This window comes from Triturus cristatus, chromosome 8 (assembly GCF_964204655.1).
Source record: "Triturus cristatus chromosome 8, aTriCri1.1, whole genome shotgun sequence".
Lineage (NCBI taxonomy): Eukaryota > Metazoa > Chordata > Amphibia > Caudata > Salamandridae > Triturus > Triturus cristatus.
The window spans coordinates 1,412,082,076-1,412,099,940 of record NC_140591.1 but is presented as its reverse complement, the minus strand read 5'-3'; the positions used below and the strand labels follow the sequence as shown (position 1 = coordinate 1,412,099,940).

General features: G+C 38.3%; 1 protein-coding gene across 3 annotated transcripts in view; it reads right to left on the bottom strand.

Moving 5' to 3' along the window:
- Positions 1-514: 514 nt before the first annotated feature.
- GRM5 (glutamate metabotropic receptor 5) overlaps positions 515-17,865 on the bottom strand; it is a 967,034-nt gene continuing 949,683 nt past the window's right edge. For all 3 annotated transcript variants that reach the window (XM_085623142.1, XM_085623143.1, XM_085623144.1), the window contains one exon: positions 515-12,523. In XM_085623142.1, the coding sequence (XP_085479268.1) occupies positions 11,704-12,523 (820 nt within the window). In that variant the 3' untranslated portion in view covers positions 515-11,703. The remainder of the gene's footprint in view (positions 12,524-17,865) is intronic.

Genomic DNA, 17,865 nt, shown 5'->3' with positions numbered 1-17,865 from the left:
TAATTTAGTGATGTTTGTGCTTCACCCTGTTGTGGCTCTTGGTTGAGAAGGGCTCAGACCCCCCCCCCAACCAACAACCCAATACCTCACAGTGTTAGATCTCTACTGTTTCTATCCCTTTACAGTGCAGGAGATTCTCTCCATCCCTTTTACCCTAAGGCTGTCATTACCGATTCAGGAACGGTTGTTCTTTATGATAAAAGAAAAGGGACTGTTAGGGTACAATAAAAAAATCAAGGATTATTATCCCCAATAGATCCCTTCCACTTCAACCTCTACTCCTGATGAAACGTTTTGCCACCTCTCAAATCCAGCCGGCCCATGCAAATGGCTATGTATGAGGCCAGCTTTGAATGGCTGTTTTAAAAAGAAGGCAAGCTGTAGATGTGCACATTTATAATAATTTAGCATTTTTATTTCTGTCTTGAAAACCCCTTTTTCTTTTCGACACTCTCTTTTAAGAAAAGTAAAAGAAACTAGAGTCATATCACAGGTCTTTAATACTGTTCAAAAATACCTGACTGTACATAAACATCAACTGTAACATGATGTAAATAATTTAGAAACAAGCAAATGCAATTTTAAAAATACCAAAAATAAATTACATTTATACAAGTACAAAGCAAAACCAAAGCTGATATAAACGTTTTTGTCCATGAAAAATCATCCTCATTTCACATCGAAATAATAACATGGCATTCACAAGTTCCTTTAGTAATATATGCAACAACAACATAAAAAGATAAACTGCCTGCAGAAAGATTAAAAACATGTAGTTCTGTTATATGTTAATGCAAATAATTTAATTACCCACACGTGTAGCCCACACAAATCTGTTTTTAGAATTGGCACCATCATTCTAAAACATTGATAATGAGTTCTAATTACAAATACTGTACCACCAGCTGCCATTGCATTCTATAAGTACATGTAATATACATGGTATATTATTTGGCATATCGTAGAAATGTTGCCATTTATTTTATGTTTGGAACATTATCACTCCCACAAGAACATCTATGTACACCTATTTCCATCAACAAGATGAACCTTGTTTTTCTCTATGCTCTGTAAAACATTTGTGTTAACATTTCTTTCACAGTATATAGTGTAAGAATCGATAGTGTTGAGTCTGAGACATCTAACAGACGTAAAGTAATAAAGCAAAAGTTGAAGTCTACGACTGAAATAGGGGAGCCATCTAGCATCACATCGGGCAAACTTACATATGGAATATTGGTCTTCTCTACACAAGTGTTTTGATTCCAAGAATGGCAAGCATTATGTTGCGGTGGAAGTAGTTGTAGTTACCTCACAAATAATTGGATCAGTGGTACGAAAAGTATGAAACACACTTAATCAAATGGAATTCTCACATTTCAAATGATAGAACGTTTACCTCATGGCTCAGCTTTCATTTGAATTAACATGTCCTTTTTACTATACTGTTTTCTTTTTGTTCTTTGAGATGCTGCACAGCCATAGTCTCTATGCCCATCAGTGAGCACAACATCCAAATTAAGCAAAGAATATGGAAAAGATGAATTTGCCAATTTCAACGTTCTATTTCTTTTAAACACCAATCACAAACTGAAACAAGTTTGAGTTCAGGGGGAGCACAACAGGGGCACATAAATATTGATATCAAATAATCAGCAACAGGCAAACTATGGGGATTTTTTCACATTTGTTTTCCAGTGTAAATTTGATCATGGACAAATGATGTATTGATTTTTGAAAAAATTATTTGGGGATGATTCACAAACTTTCTCATCTTAAATTGTGCTTTGTATAAAACGAGCATTTTATTGAAAAGCCGTTAAAGTGGTTTGCTAAGTGTCCTGAAGAATGACGTCACAGTCATGGAAGTGTTTTAGACAGAAGAGGAAGGGAAATAATTCACAGTTAGGAAATATTTTACAAAAATATTTTTGTTTTTAAAAATCCTGACTGATTAACTTGCTTAAATCAAGTTATACAGGGAAAAATGACAACTATAGCAAAAAAGGGCTAATCATTTGCTACTGATTTGTAGGTCAGAAAAAACTATTTATGAGTTGATGTAGTTTGTTTATGTCTGTCTTCTTCCCACATAGTATGTATTTAAGTTATGCATTTTTGCTTTCAGGACACATCAAACCACATGTGAGTGACTGGAGAGAAGGATAGGTGAGCAGGCCATCAACTTAAATATTGTTCTAGAAAAAACGAATGATGCCTCATAGAATCTTGACGTACTAAAACGTCTTATTTATTTAGTTTCATTTGGAATTGTGTTTTAATTATGACACAAATCACTTGCATGAAACATAATTCTATTTCCTCTGTGCTGTATTAATATATTTGGATTTTTTGTTTTCCTCTGTGACCATGCATAATGAAGTCTATAAACAAAAATATTGAGCAAAAACAAAATAAGAACAGATGGATGCCTTACCTTAAATTGTTTGTTGGGAACATTAGGGTTGACACAGGCTTAGGGCTCAGTGTAAAGCCAGAAGGATAGAAGCTGTACTGACTCTGCTGATCTGAACTGTAGTTGTTTCCTTCTCTTTCATCATGAGACATTCCAATGTCTAAAAAGCATATGTTTCTGCATCTTTGTGAAAATTTATTTCATAATGATGTAGAACAATATCTTCCAGGAAATACCCCTGTGTGATTTTGCTATTCCTTGGCCCAGTTCTCAAAGTCATTTGAGAATGTAATCTGAACTTTGGTCCACAAATTGCTAGCTCTGCGAATCAGAAAATGTGGTTGGAAATCAAAAAAGATGTATTCATACATAGCTGTATTTTTGCATAAATGTGCTTGCGTGGGATGAACACCGGTATTCCATGGTGGAGATAATCTCCCATGTTAGTAAATGTCCATAGACATTTAGAATTGTGGTTAATCACAAAGATTTAATAGACCATTCTAATCATCAGCACAGTGGAAACTGTACAGCTTGTACATTTACACTTCTGAAGATGCCTTCTCCTGTCCAACTTGAAGTTCACAAAAGAATTCCAGAATAACACATGGGAAACTGTGACCATCTCATATGAGAACTCCTGGAAACCTCTATGAAGTAAAAATAATCTGAAATTTGCTCCAAAGGTAAGTGTGCGTCTGTATAAGTGCATTTTTTACTTTATTGGGAAAAGGACCTGCTGTGTCTCTCAGAAAATTTGGGACATTCCTGTCAGACACCAAAGGCAACAGGAGCACCCAGAGTTATTCTACCACCAGAGTAGGATCCTGGAACTAGAACTCATTAGAAACAAAAAAGGCAACACAAGGCGGGAGTCGAAGTTTAAACACGTCTTAAGTGTGCTGCAAAAAAGAAGTTTGATGGTGAAGGGTGGGAGTTACATTGTTGGCATCTCACTAGGCATTTGGGTTGGTACACCAGAAAAGTTTTGTAAAGTTTCTGCATTTTTTAATTTGTAAAGTTGAAGTAGATTTCTTTACTTTATTTTGTCTTCACCAATGCATCGATTTTCTATGTACCATGGGAACATTTTCAATCTGATAAAACCATCCACGAAGGAAAATGTATTCAGAGGTTTTTTTCAGCAAGTTACCCTTTTGCAGCATAATTTCTAAACAAACTATCGGTAAGTGTAAAACTTTGCAACCTTCCATAGAACTTCAAGGCTGCGAGGAAAGACTTTGTACATTCCTACTCATAATGTGCAGCCATTTGTATTGTCCCTTCCGAAGAAAGGGAGCACCAGTAATCCTATTGAATTGGATAGTGCCAAGGGACGAGTTAAATTGTAAACCTAACCCTTCAACTAATTAGCAAAGATAGGGGGCTTCCCAAATTCATCCAACTTCACTTATGAAAACAGATTCTTCATGACATTTTTTGCAGGATAATTTTCTCTCAAGCCATTTTCACAATAGAAATTCCCCACGAAAAGAGTTCCTAAAAATAAATGTTCAGTGGAAATATTCACCAATCTTTTTTAAGAGTTTGCAGCTTTTGTGTAGCTGATGAAGACAGCAGTGTTCAAAGTAGCAAAAACTTGATGCAATTTATCACACTCCTAAACCGTAGTGTCATTTTATGAGCGTTGTTATATTTTTGACTGAAAACATGGGTTTCCACAGAGATTGAGCTGTGCACGACACAATGCTCAATTGGTTTATCGAGGAGAGCAGCCAATTAATTCCAACCTACTGATTGGGTGATACATTACTAACAGAGGTAAACATGCGTGGTTCCGCAATAAACAGAGAAAGATAAGGCTTTTTCTGTGAACTAATCAAGGAAATTATAGAGGACATACCTAACAACCTTTAAGTGTAAAATACATTTCAAGTAAGTTTCTTTGTGTGGGTTTTGGACTGTACTCATTTATGTATTTCAAATCATCAAGTGTTCTTTTCTTCTTTTTAAACTTCCGCCATTATTTTGATAAGCCCACAAATGTAATGTGTTACACCAACTTCAAATTCAATGCCAATAATCATATCTACATCATGTTTGTGTGCACAAAAAGGCTCCTGCCATCGACCCACTATTATCTGCATGCTGTAAAATCAATAATGAGCATGCGGGAGTGTAACGTGTGCGACAACCCATTTTGAACAAGGAGTGAACTGCACAAAGGCAGTATTTCCATATTTGCTCAAACAGGAACTATTAAAGCATAGAGAAGTAATAGGATTTCAGTACCTGTCTAGCATTTTGAAGAGCAAGATATTATAATAATAATGCAACCCTGAAATTCAGTTACTTCATAATAGTAGAGTGGCAGTAGTTATCACCACACCTCATCAGATGCGAGGGACCCAGTGCACCCCATCTATAGCTGCCTTTTACTATTAAACCATAGGGCATGAAGAAAGGCTCCACTGGGCCATATCTTCCTCTTCACTTGGATCTGACATCTAATGCAAATTCACCATGCATAAGCTGGATTTCTTTCTCTATGAATATGAAATTAGAAGGCAAACAGTGCAGCACTGCAGTACATGCAGCGCTCTGAACTCTGCAATTATGTGCCTGCTCATATAAAACATATGCACTTTCTTCTAATTGGCTAAACCATGCTTCACTTCTTCTAAATTGGCCCAGGCCTTTTTTTTATCACGTTCAACAGACAGCCGTTTTACTTGCAGATTTTATCCATCAGCAAGTTTAATGGATGCCCCTGCAGTCCTATTTTTTTGTTTCAGAACGAAATTTGCATAATGCGCAAGCCGCTCGCATGAAGTGTTTTTATAGCACATAACACATGTATAGTGTGGTGGTGGCTAATCAAGCTGTTCAGCAATGAGGCATTCTGGCAAGGACTGATCATGTGATGTCTTTTGCATACATATTTTAAAATCTAGACTGTAATAGACCCATCACGGCGAGCTCTGACCATTAACTCATCCTCAGTGCATCTTGATAATACATATGAATGATGCTGCTAAAGATAGCTCCAAACTGAAAGCCACTTCTGTATGAAGGGTTTCAGAAAAGAAAGTTTTCTCACTCGAAAAATGAAGTTGTTGTGGGAGACCTACAAATAAATACCCTTTTTCTAGCCCCCATTACCTTAAATACTTATGCTTTGCTTGTACATATTTTTCGTGACTTTCTTGCTTCTTTATTTTGACAGGCAGTTTCATTTTCTAAGTCCGTTCCTGCCTATATTGTCCTGGTTGTTAATGGTTAACTTGCTGCTGAGGTTACTCACAACATTAATTTGGCACTAATTTAACAAGGTTGTCATTCAAGCAAAGATGCAATTATGGATCTCAAGTAGCCTGGTTGGAAAATGAGTCCCACAAGTCTCCTTGTGTCCCACACATCTACACCTTGTGAAAATTCATGTTTAGGAACCAGATTCAAAATGGACCAGGTGTATATGTAAGTTACTTAATGTTTTTTATAACTATGAAGGCAAATGTAAACTATTCACATATGTTCATATTGCATGTCTATTATCCTCCATTGTATATGTGTGAGTCTAAGGGGCATAGAGATTGACTCTGTGTAAGACTAAGTAAAAAAGTGAAATTACAAAAACATATTGTTATTTTTTCTGTTCTCATGGAAACATTTTTTATTGTGTGTATTACTTGCTGCAGCAACCCTCTGAAAAGGGGCAATACTAAAGCATTACACTTACGAACTTTGAACAGCACTTTCATATATCATTTTAGAAGTATATTATTGAGTGCACATAAGTGTGGAATATGTATTATACATGTATTATTCTTGTTTGGAAATACCCTCAATATTTGGTGATTGAGTACAGGGAACCAGCTGATTTGCAGTGTTTTTCGCTGACCATTGATCTTACAATCCCTGGCAGGACTCAATTATAATCATGTAGGTGCTACTTTACAGTACCAAAGTTATTTGCACTTAGTGCAAGTTCAGCAATGTTTGATGACATATTTCCATGACTAAGATGTTTCTGGCACTTTGAATATAAACTAAACTAAGTATCCTTGACTGCAGCTGCAAGTGGGTGTGCGGCAGGCAAATAGGTCCAAGGTACTCTTGTATTTTTAAAAGTCTTTATTATCCAATTAAGTTTTTCAAGTTTAAGGAAACATGAATCTCAGCCAACGCTTAAACAAAGACAAATGGAGGGCTTAAGTCAAGTAAAGCACCAGTCATGGCTGCCGCGCTTGGGTTTCTTATTCGGATCTTCTCTGTTGGGCACTACCTTGCGCTGGGAATTCCCTGGTGTTTCCAGTTATCACACAGGGGCACTCACACTGGACCACATCAACTTGTCTTTTCGTAACTGGTGCTTTACTTGACTTAGCCCTGATAAAGTTCTCGGTTGATAAAGAAATGCATGGGTTGAGTTTAACGTTTCCTTAAACTTGGAAAAATTAATTGGATAATAAAGACTTTAAAAAAAAAAAGAGTATCTTGGACTTCTTTGCCTGCCGCACACCCACTTGCAGCTGCATTACTCATGATCTGGAACGCAGAGGCATCACGTAATGGCTGGTGCCGGGGTTTCGGTGTGCAGGAACTTTGAATTTGGGAAACTGATGTGAGGTGCAGAACCACCAGTCCGCCATTTAAGATTTGCTTTCTTTGTAATCATCCGTGACTATTCACTTTATATTTCGGGCACTTTATTTTGCACAATTAAAAATGTTTGTGAATCGGACCCAAAAGAATTACTACAAAATAGTCTTCTGAAACTCGGGCAGTGTTTGCATTGCCCCCTCTATGTTCATGCTAGTCAATAGCAGTGTGTCTACAATGGAATTAGACATTGATCTAGGCGTGTTCTCAGCTGTAACTTAGAGTCTTGCTTTCTATGTAATCCTTTTCACAGTTTGTGCCACCACATCTGAAAAACTTGAGAAAGGTGAAGCACTCTTGAAATATATCACTCTTGAAATACATTTTTGTCAACTTAAGATCATAATTGCTGTTCGATGTATAATGCGTTATCGATAAAGTAACATTGGGCCAACTGAAAACTGAATTCCGAGACCACATTGAAGAAAGGGGTTCATCACAAGCATAATGTTTTAATAGGCAACACAGATAATGTGTCAACCGAACAGTGGGACCTAGAGCTGGAGACAAAACCTTGTTACTTCTCCTAACCATCTCCAACACAAAGTTCATTGTAACTATTGTACACATTTACAATATATTTAGAAAAGGTATTTATGTGCTGGTGAAAGATGAAAATACTACATAGATTGATAATCCACAGTTTTATAGTGACAATGTTCAATAAGCGAATCCCTTTCAAAATCACAACTTATAAGATCCATGCACATATACATTCAAGGAAATCAGATGAATCTGAAGTCCACAGAGCTATCAGCTTTCTTTTTCTGAAGGTTTAGATTGTGTCCACACTTTGGCCCAGATGTATTAGAAAAACAGCTGCCATGTGAATAGATTTATTTCTACAAAACACAATGTGATGACAGCAACATATACCACAGTGTGTTCATGATAGCCCCCTCTATGAACTGCACTGTTAAAGAATGACAGGATTCAATACAGGTTTTGAATCCTGGTGGGGATCACTGCTAAACAGAAAGAACAAGAAAGTGACTGGGGGCCAGGTGTATGAGAAAGAGACGTGAGAAGGGAGAGAGATAAAGAAAAGGAAAGACACAAAAAGATAAAAGGAGGGAAGGATTGTTCCAGTTGGCGTATACTGAACCAGCACAAATGATTTTGTAATGCCATGGTCTCTTTAAAGATATTCTTTGAGATGATCACACAATGAGCTATAAATTGTATAAAGCAGTGTCTATGTGTACTGTACATGTCCAAATTTCAGTAAAACCATTGACTACGTAAATATTTTTTTTATTTAACTGAACTAAATGTAACATGCACATCTTGTATGGATCTGGCCTTTATAGACATATGTTGGACACCCCTGATCTAAGATTAGTAGTTTTTTTTTTACTTTGTCACCAAATTTATTTCAAAAGAACTGAGAAAGGTGTGAGCTATGTGTTTTATGAAGAAAGGAATGGCATTCACAGGGCACTGACCCATTTCAAGAACTATTTATTTGAGCAAGTTAAAAGTTATTGCTCTTAGATGAGTTATAAGACTGAGAAGCAAACATTCACTAGCTACGCTGTGTAATTGGTTTCTGTCTGTGAACAAAAATCTTATTTTCTTACTTTGTAATCTAATTCAAATATTTTTGTATATTGACGTTTTATATTTTCTTTATAAGTCTGTTTATCAAACTCAAATAAAGAAATGTGCATTTAAATACCCCATGCCTGAGACATACATTTGCTGTTGGTGCAAGCCATCCAGTTGTAAGCTGCATGACCCGGCAGGTATGAATAGGTGTTCCTCACACTGTCGAAATGCATTCTACCACTTCACGTATCTCAAATGAGAATCAACGTTTTGCTCACTACAATGTCATAGCACAGCTTAGGACTCTCCACAACTCACCACTCCTCTCCATCAGAACCAGCACAGCTGGTCCACAAAGGGGTGGGCAGAATTGTGATAGGGAGTAGTAAAGAGCAGTCTAAATTTAAGGGTTCACATGAGCAACTCTCTCTGCTGTAAAAACAATCCTTTGCATCACTGGAAAGCACATAAACCACAAAGGATTTCCTCTAGGTTTTGAAATTGGATGGATCTTGGCAATTTATTTTTCTTGAAAGAAGTTAAAAAGTGTTCAAAAGTATATATTTTAACATGAAAAGCCACATTGCGAAAACCGTAGGAACTACAAACAGTAGTAGTAATGTTCAGGGGAATTACAGGACGATTGAAAGAACTAAACTATTCACACCCTTCACAAATACTATGATTATATTTATATTTCTGTATTGGATCATACAGGAATAATGAGATAAAATAGTGTATAACTGTATGATCTGTTTGTCGGGTGGCATACACATGAGGACCTCAGCACAATATGACAGTGAAAGACATTACATTGTGGTTCACATACATATATGCCAATTGGAAGAATCTGTGAGTTGTGAAAAGACATTGCCCCCCACTCTGTGTCTCTTTTTTGTACTCCTTTGGTCTTGCAACATCTTAGCTAGAAACTTGAAAGTTCCAGAATATTCTGTGGATGATCCTGCAGATGAGAAAATGAGTTACATCTAGGCCTACGGTGGGAGGACAACACTACCAGTCATCAAAAGAAGAGCACAATAAAAGTTACAAAATAAACAAGAAATATACAAATTTTTCATGTGAGATATAGAAGACTGTATTACATGGTTATTCAACACTCATTTGCAATACACAAACCGTAAGCGTTTAAGTTTTACAAAAAGATAGTAGAAATATTGTTCTGAAATGGCTAAATGTGCTTCAAATTGATAATCAGATATTGTTATTATTTCTTTGACATTAGCAATATTACAAGAAAAGAAAAACAGCAACTTTTTTTGTAAATTTCCTTCGTTTCTCCCAGTAAAAAACACGCCAGCCTTTTTCTCAAGACTGTTTTCCCTAAGGCTCTCTCAAAATAAGGCTGCATCATTCTGAACTGCAGTAAACCTTTTTCCTCGAGTGCTATCCTATTTAGACTAATTTGGCACCTTAGGATAGCTGTCTGATGAGGGCAAAACACGTTTCAGCATTTGTGAGGGATGTCTTAATGTCAACACACATGGATGGAAATCAAACACACTGCTACTCTCTCCAGGCATGCAACGAAGTTAGCAATGTGCTAGGATAATAGGGTAGTATCATAGAGTTATAGGGTTAAATGTTCTAGGTTATTTGGGGGATGTGCTGTCAACATTATTTGCACCTTAAATCATCCATTTGTCTTTGTTTAAGATTAATAACAATTATAGCTTTACCTAATCTGGGACCATATCACTTTATCTGCCCCAGTAAAATACAATTCTGCACTACCCTTTGCACTTACCAACTGGTGCATAAACAATATTTGGACCACATGTCCGGTAAAGACATTAGCACTGAACTTCTGGCGCAGAATGACATTTGCACCAACTTTCACCAACTGATTGGGGCAAAAGCTGGATTTTTTTTCACTTGGTAAGAATAAATGCTGCTTTTTCACTGTTTGGTAGGTACGTATGTTGGGTGAAACTGTTTTTCTGCTAGGTATTGCTTTTAAAGTGATAGTTTGCACAGTCCACCACTGAAAGCCACATAAGGTGCTGATCAATAAAAATGACATAGCCTTTCTTAGGAAGGTCTTACATTTTTACTTTTATAACTTTTAGGGAACACTTTTGCTGGCATTTGGTTATCATACTCTAAATTTGAAATCCTGGGCCCAAAATGTTTATTTGTGTTATCCACCCAGATAGGCATAACATGCTCAAAAACAAATATGCAAAAAGCCTTATAGGGAAGAAGTTTGTAATTGATTCACAATAATAATGCAGTTAGAAATGTATTGTTCCCCTAAAACAAGTTACTCTAAAAATAAATTACAAAAAAGTGCTCCAGAAAATATTTTTTGCTACTCTGGTGTTAGTCAGCAAGAAGGTGAAAAAGACAGGGAATCTTAAACAGGGTTTTTTCGGCGGACCTTCTTTTTTTAAATGAGGGATGGAAAATTGAAGTTAATGTTAGATCAAGATGTATAAAAACAGATTCTCATAAACAAATTTGTATTTTTAGGTAAGTCTCTTTAAAGCCCTAGATCACGTAGTCGCTTACGGGAGGATGCCAGCTATCCTTATGTGTATCGTGTGCCTCACACATTTTGGGATAGTTTAGTCGGTTGTGGATGTACTTTGCTGCCCTTTGTTTCCTTCGTTAAAAAGCCTGGCGTTTTGGTCCCATATTTTTGAGTCTGTTAAAAAATGTACATTCATGTTTGGTCTTCTCTTCTTGCTAAAAGGTCATGGTTCAACTCTGGGTAGAGAATCAAAGTAAATGAACAAAACTTTTCACAGTTGTTCTACAATCTGATTTGTTCTTGTACTGTATATGCAGTTACATGGATACTCTAAAGAAAAGCACTTGGTATGTTATTGTTTGAACCATCTCTTCATTCATTCCATCAAAGGCGCAGTGATTCTCAAAAGCCCCTGTGTTTTAAGGCCACTAGAAAGAAATTCTGCCCCTTGTCTTCAAAAACCATCTCTTCCAAGCCATTAGTGGTTCCTCTCACTTCGCTTGTAACGCCGCAGAGATCGACGCCTCTTCCTGAATCTGTGCAGACAGTGTTTAGAGTGCTTGTATCTGCCTTCAATGGTCTGTTCACAGTTGTGGAGCCCCAATGTGACCTTGAAATACATTCACAATGATGAGGAGCTTTGAGTATAGTCTCTCAGGATAATAGTGTCGTATTTAGGGGAGGCTGGCATACAGAGAGCTGACTCTGACACTGGGGAGGTAGGGGAGGAACTCCCGGAGTCCACAGAATCTCTAAAAGGTGAAGGCGGTGTTAGAGTAACGAGCTCCTCAAGATCTGGCTTTGCTGCAACAGCCTCTGATGGCCCATCTTTGACACTGTCGTTAGGAGGTTTACCGGTGGGCTTGGCACCACCATTGGCATCAGTAGCAGGTGCTGGCTGGATCTCGGCAAATGTGGTCATAGTGGTTGGAAGCTGGATCTCTCTTGGGATCAGGTAGGAGGAGCAGAGAGGTGTTGGCACCATGGTTCCTGGAGCATTTACCGTAAGCATCATAGAGTTCAGCTCACTGATGTTTGCAGTAAATCGAGTGACAACACTACTGATTTGATCCATCAAGGACCCTTGGGAGGAGCTGCTTCTCTGTGCTTGCTCAGAGTGAAACGAGGGGATATCGTCATCCATGTGGCTGACAGAGGCAGCTCGCTGGCTCACCGTGCTGATTGGCGAAGGAGTCTGGGGCCGGTACTGCACTGGATAGTGTTCCTCTGCCTCTGAGACATCATAAAGCATTTTGGCACTGGCATCTGGGAAACTGGTGTTGCTGTACCGGCTCTCTGTGTTGCTTTTCGAAAAGGGCTTGATAACAGCGGTCTGATTAGGATTCTCTTTCTTCTTGATGTGGACAGAAAGTCGCTGCCAAAGGTGTTGCCCTCTGCTGCTCTTCTCATTCTGAGCCCATGTGACTGATTTCCCATTGGAACTGAAAAACAAATTTAAAATTAATTTACCTAAACTGTATAATAGAGTGATAATATAATGTGTACATGTTAACATATTCAAAATTGATTATTGGTTCTATGCACCTGCATCAGCTGAAGGTATTTTTTTAATTGCAAGATAATGTTTTACAAAGTCAAAAACCAATTCAAATCCATATAATTAATTTATTGAAATGTAAAACCACAAAAACATCTCTGCATTCAATGAACACTATTCAAACCTCTCTTATGTTTGTATGAAATTGTGCAAGAATATATCCCTAAAATATAAAAGGCGATTCTGATGTCGGCAAACAGTACAATAGAGGCCTAAAATCATTAAGATCTGATTCATATATGCTTTGTAAATATTCGATTAATACTCAATTGCCCTTACAAAAGCTTTAGATGGATGTTGTAATCAGTGGCGGCTCCTCCGCCTTAGCAGAGGAGCGTTACCCCAATGCTTTTTGCAGTGAAAAAAAAGGAATAATAAAATCAGAGCTCAACATTATTATCATTTTATTTGTTCCTGCTGCAGCATCTTGGGGGGGGCGGGGGGATCTGCTCTGTTCTCAGAGCAGGGGGAGGAGTGGTGAGCACTATGTAAGTGTGCATGAATGTTTGGCCAGCCCTCTCGGGCAGACCAAACATTCATGCGCACTTTGCATGTTCTCCACCTAGGCTGCATTACAGCATGGGTGGAGAACATGCCCAGGATCCCATTCCCTGGCTGAGCGCCGAACCAAGGCGCTCAGACCAATCACAACGCTGCAAAGCAGCATTGTGATCGGCTATGGAGTCCAGATGCTTCCTGCTTCTTGTTTGCAGCCAAGAAGTCAAGAAGAGGATGGAGGATAGGTGGCGGCCGGCCGGCAGGTAAGAGATTTTCCCCCGCTTCCCCCGTTCCTGCCCCACTGATACTTCCTGGGAGCAGCTGCCACTGGTTGTAATGTCATTTACACATTCTCAGAGCATAGCGATAAAAATGAGCTTTAACTGAGCATTAGTGTAAATAGGTGCTCAACTCCGAGCACTCAAATAGTTTGAGAATTTAGGTACTATTAATGGTGTTCAGCTTTCGTAAATAATTAATGAGCCTCCATTTCAAAATTTGTCCGACTGAGCCAGTTCTGACAGAATCAAATCTGTGCTTTTTAGGTTACACACAAGCATATCAAAATAATGATTTGAGGTATACCTCTTCAGCAAGGCCACGACTGGTAAAGAATAATTCATTTTACGAGTAAAATATTTTCTTATCATAGTTTTGAATTGTGTCGAAATAATCACGTACCTATTTTTGGAAATTGCTCAAACATCTGAATACATCATTCAATACAATATACAAACAATGGCCACATATAAGAGTTTCCATTGTGTAAAACAAAAAGCATAAACACCTTAAATGTTGTACTAGCTTTTAAAAATACTGCTAAAACTTTAAGCATATATTTCGTATTAGGTGTTAATCTTTTCCAATATAGACAATTCAATTTTAGATCTTCAAACTGAAAGCTCGATTGGTTCTGCAAAATACGATGTGATAATAAAAACCTATGAAAGACCTTATAAGACAAGGATCTCACTTTAAAAAAGAGAAACGCAAATATTATAAGGCATGTGAAGTTTCTAGGGGTAGAAAGTTGCAGATTGGCTGACTTAATACATTTTCATGATCAATTTGAATAAAATCTAAGTGCATTTTGCTTTATCAGTGTATCCCAATTAAAGGAAGAGTAAATCTTTATTTGAATAGGACACCTATATCTATATTTTTAGGACCAAACAATTAAATCATCACTAGGCTTTTACTGAGGTGTGCATTGGAAATGTGCACATTTCACATATAACTTAGATAAACTATGATATTTTCCAGATGTCATCATTCAATGTACAATATTTGTGTAAATAAAATAAAATTCTCAGGATCTGAATTTTGTATGGAAATGTATGAGCTGATCGGAGATTTGTAGTATAAAAAAACACTTTGATTCATAACCTTTGAGCATTGCTCAACCCACATTTTATATAGCAGACTGAACATGTAGAATTCCTTTATTGTATCCACTTATACATTACAATTATTCTACAAACAGTGAAAATGGCATTCTATTTTTAATAGCAACAATCGGATATGTCTCTGACTTTTTGAATGATAATTGAATACAATCTTGGAATCAGTTCCAACTGTCATATCCGTTTTTCACAGAAACTCAAACATTTGAGAAATTCAGTGAAAAAGATGTTTTAAAATAATAAAACTGTGTAACTAGACCTAGTGGCCTGCAAAATCACAACTCGGGGCCAAATGTACTATAGTACTGGTCACAAAAAGCAGTCCTAAATGATGCCCCTACTTGTTGTGACCAGTAATTTCTTTGCAAACTAACCTTTGTACTTATAGGTCAGTTTGCAAATTATGGAACTGGTGGGTGGTCACAGAATGACCCGCCTAGTTAACATTCATTAGGCAGGTCACAAAACTGAGATTCCCTCTGATTGGCTACCTTCACATTGATGGTGGGAAGCAAGGGACAGAAGACCATCGTCCAAGTGAAAGTATTTAAAAATGTTTTAAAGTAGTTTTTCTTATAGGAAACAAGACCACTTTTAGGAATAAAGGGGGTCATTATGATGTGGGGTGGACCGCCACTGACAGGCCGTCGTGTCAGTCCATTCAACATCCTGGGAATCAGACTGACCACTGGATTACAATATCAGCTGTCGGAGCTCAGAGGTCAGGAGTAGGACCTCCGCCTCTGACAGGACCAAAGATCTTGTTGGGACGGCGGTCTGATTCCTAACTCTACAAGGTGCAGGCACCGCCATAGGGATTAAGATATCACTTTCTGACTGCCTTTTCATGGCGGTCCCACCACCAATGGCAAGGGAGCCAGAAAGGGACTTTGGGGGACCCAAAGCAGGATCCCTGTCCCCTGTAGGCCACTTAGCAGTGTGGGACACACGTGAGGGACACATGTAGGGCCCCCACACATCTAAGCACCCTTTGTCTGGCACCACATGTTGCCTGGCACTCAGTGCATGGATGTGCACAAACTGCCTTCTTCCATCGCGGCTTGTGCTGCGGCCCTTTTCCTGGGCCGAAAAAGGCAGTTTCTGACTGCCTAAACAGCTGTATAATTGATATATGGTGGCCTCTGTCATGCCATTGTAATCCCAAGGTTTCACTAGTTCGAAAAACTTGAGTGAGATTAGCCAGTGGTCTCATGGACCACTCCATACAACCCTTGAAGTTGCTGTTATGATCCCCACAAGGGAAGCAGTCCAAAGGGGACCCCTTCACTTGTGTGAATCGGTTGACACCCCAATTTGGGAGTTGATAACTGGTCAATGCTTTGCGATGGGCATTTGGGTCACCTTCCATGAATATTTAGCTCACGGATTCACAATTTGGAAGGGATGCCCCAAACACAGCCGTTCCAAATTGTGAATCATAAATTATTAGTAAGCACATTTAGCAATTAAGAAAAACCTTTCCTAAATAGGTTTAGTACATTAGAAATATATTTTTATTGGTAACAAACCTTATGATTTAGTAAATCGGAAGTTTGCGACTGATAAAAACTTACCCTTAATCCCCCGAAGTATCAGATATATACAAAGTCCAATGGGCAATACACATTAAAGCTTTAAATATGAAAATGTGTTAATGGTGGTCATTATACCAAAGGCCATTTCATCAAATCTCCATTAGTGATAGCTGCTAATTCCCTCCATTCTACATGGGAACATGATGCCCGGGCTGGTCCTTTGATGCTGGATTTTTCCAAAGCCCTAGATATGGTGGATCACTCCATTCTTCTATACCACTTCAAAGGGATGGGCCATGTAGAAATAGATCTGGACCTTTTTCATTGTTTCATGCGGCTGACTTTAGTTAGTTTATCTCCCACTATTTCGATCCAGAGAATGGAAGCTGAACTGTAAATTGACACAAGGCTCTTCCCTTTTACAGACACAAATTGGAGGCTGAAACTACACATTAGTTACTCCAGAGGCTGGGCATAGAAACTGAAAAGGATTCGTGAAAGGGCAGATCCTTGTGATAATTTATAGTTCACCTTCCACTCTCTGGATTGAAACTATGAGAGGAAAACAGACTGCATTCAGTCGGAGAGAAACAGTGAAAATCTGTCCAATGCTAGTCTTACAAGGATAATCCCTTATATTTGATTTAGAGAAATGGAGTGATCCACCATATTAAAGGCTGTCAAAATGTACAGAATCGAAGGTCTAGTCGGGGCACCTTGCGCCCAATTCAGAACATAGGGAACAAAGAACTATCTCTTGTCTTGGTGATGTGGCCTCCTCTAAAGCCAAACTGAGACAGGTCAAGCAGTTTCAGAATTTCTCTTCTCATCATTGTTATCTTCCTACAAAGTGTCCCATAAATTTTGGAGACGACTTTATGAAGAGTAATAGGTCTTCAGTTAGTTTGGATCCAGGCCAACTATTTTCAGCAGACTATGCCTTTCTTGCAAAACTGGGGAGCAATACCCATATGAAATGTGAGTTCCTAGGCGCACATAAAGCTGGAGTAGGTGCTCTAGATTTTAAAGCAGATGGAGAGCAAAGGTAATCAGCTGACCCCAATTTTAGGTATCCAAGTGCTGAGATGACCTTCGCAGTTCATACAGCTTTTTAGAAGGTCCATTACATACTAGTAGAAAGTATGGCACTTGTTCAAGCCACCACAGGAGCATACTCCGGTATGTGTCAAAACAGGCCTGGCCATGCTGGCAGTGATTTTTAGCCAATCAGGTCTAACTCAACTAAATCAATCAAAAACAACAAGACCTGGTTTTTAAGGCACCTACTGTTAGGCTACTCAATTTCAAAACGGAGGCGGGGATTCACCAACTTTGGGTTCTTTTCACGTTGTTACACGTTGATGGAACTATTATAAGAAGTGGTGACTGCCAGTTGTTAAAACTGTTTTATTCTTAAATAAAGGCGAAAAACGTATCGCGATTACCTCATAAAAAGAAAGAGAGGAATACATGGAATTCACAGTTGGTGAATCTCCGCCTCCGTTTTGAAATTGTGTAGCCTAACAGTAGGTTCCTTAAAAACCAGGTCTTGTTGTTTTTGTTTGATTGTTGAGTGGAGGACGACCTGTGTTTTTTCTTCCCTCTAAAGCTCCTTTTTTAATGTAATAACTCAACTAAAGCCATTGTGGTCTAAGAAAGCATTGGGTCTCCATGAGGATGTAGTCACTGGGAATCAGCAACACATCAGCAGCACTTGCAGTTATTCTACTCCAAGACTATAGTATCATCATATTGCTCTGAAATGTTCCTTTAACTCTCCAGGCAGAGTG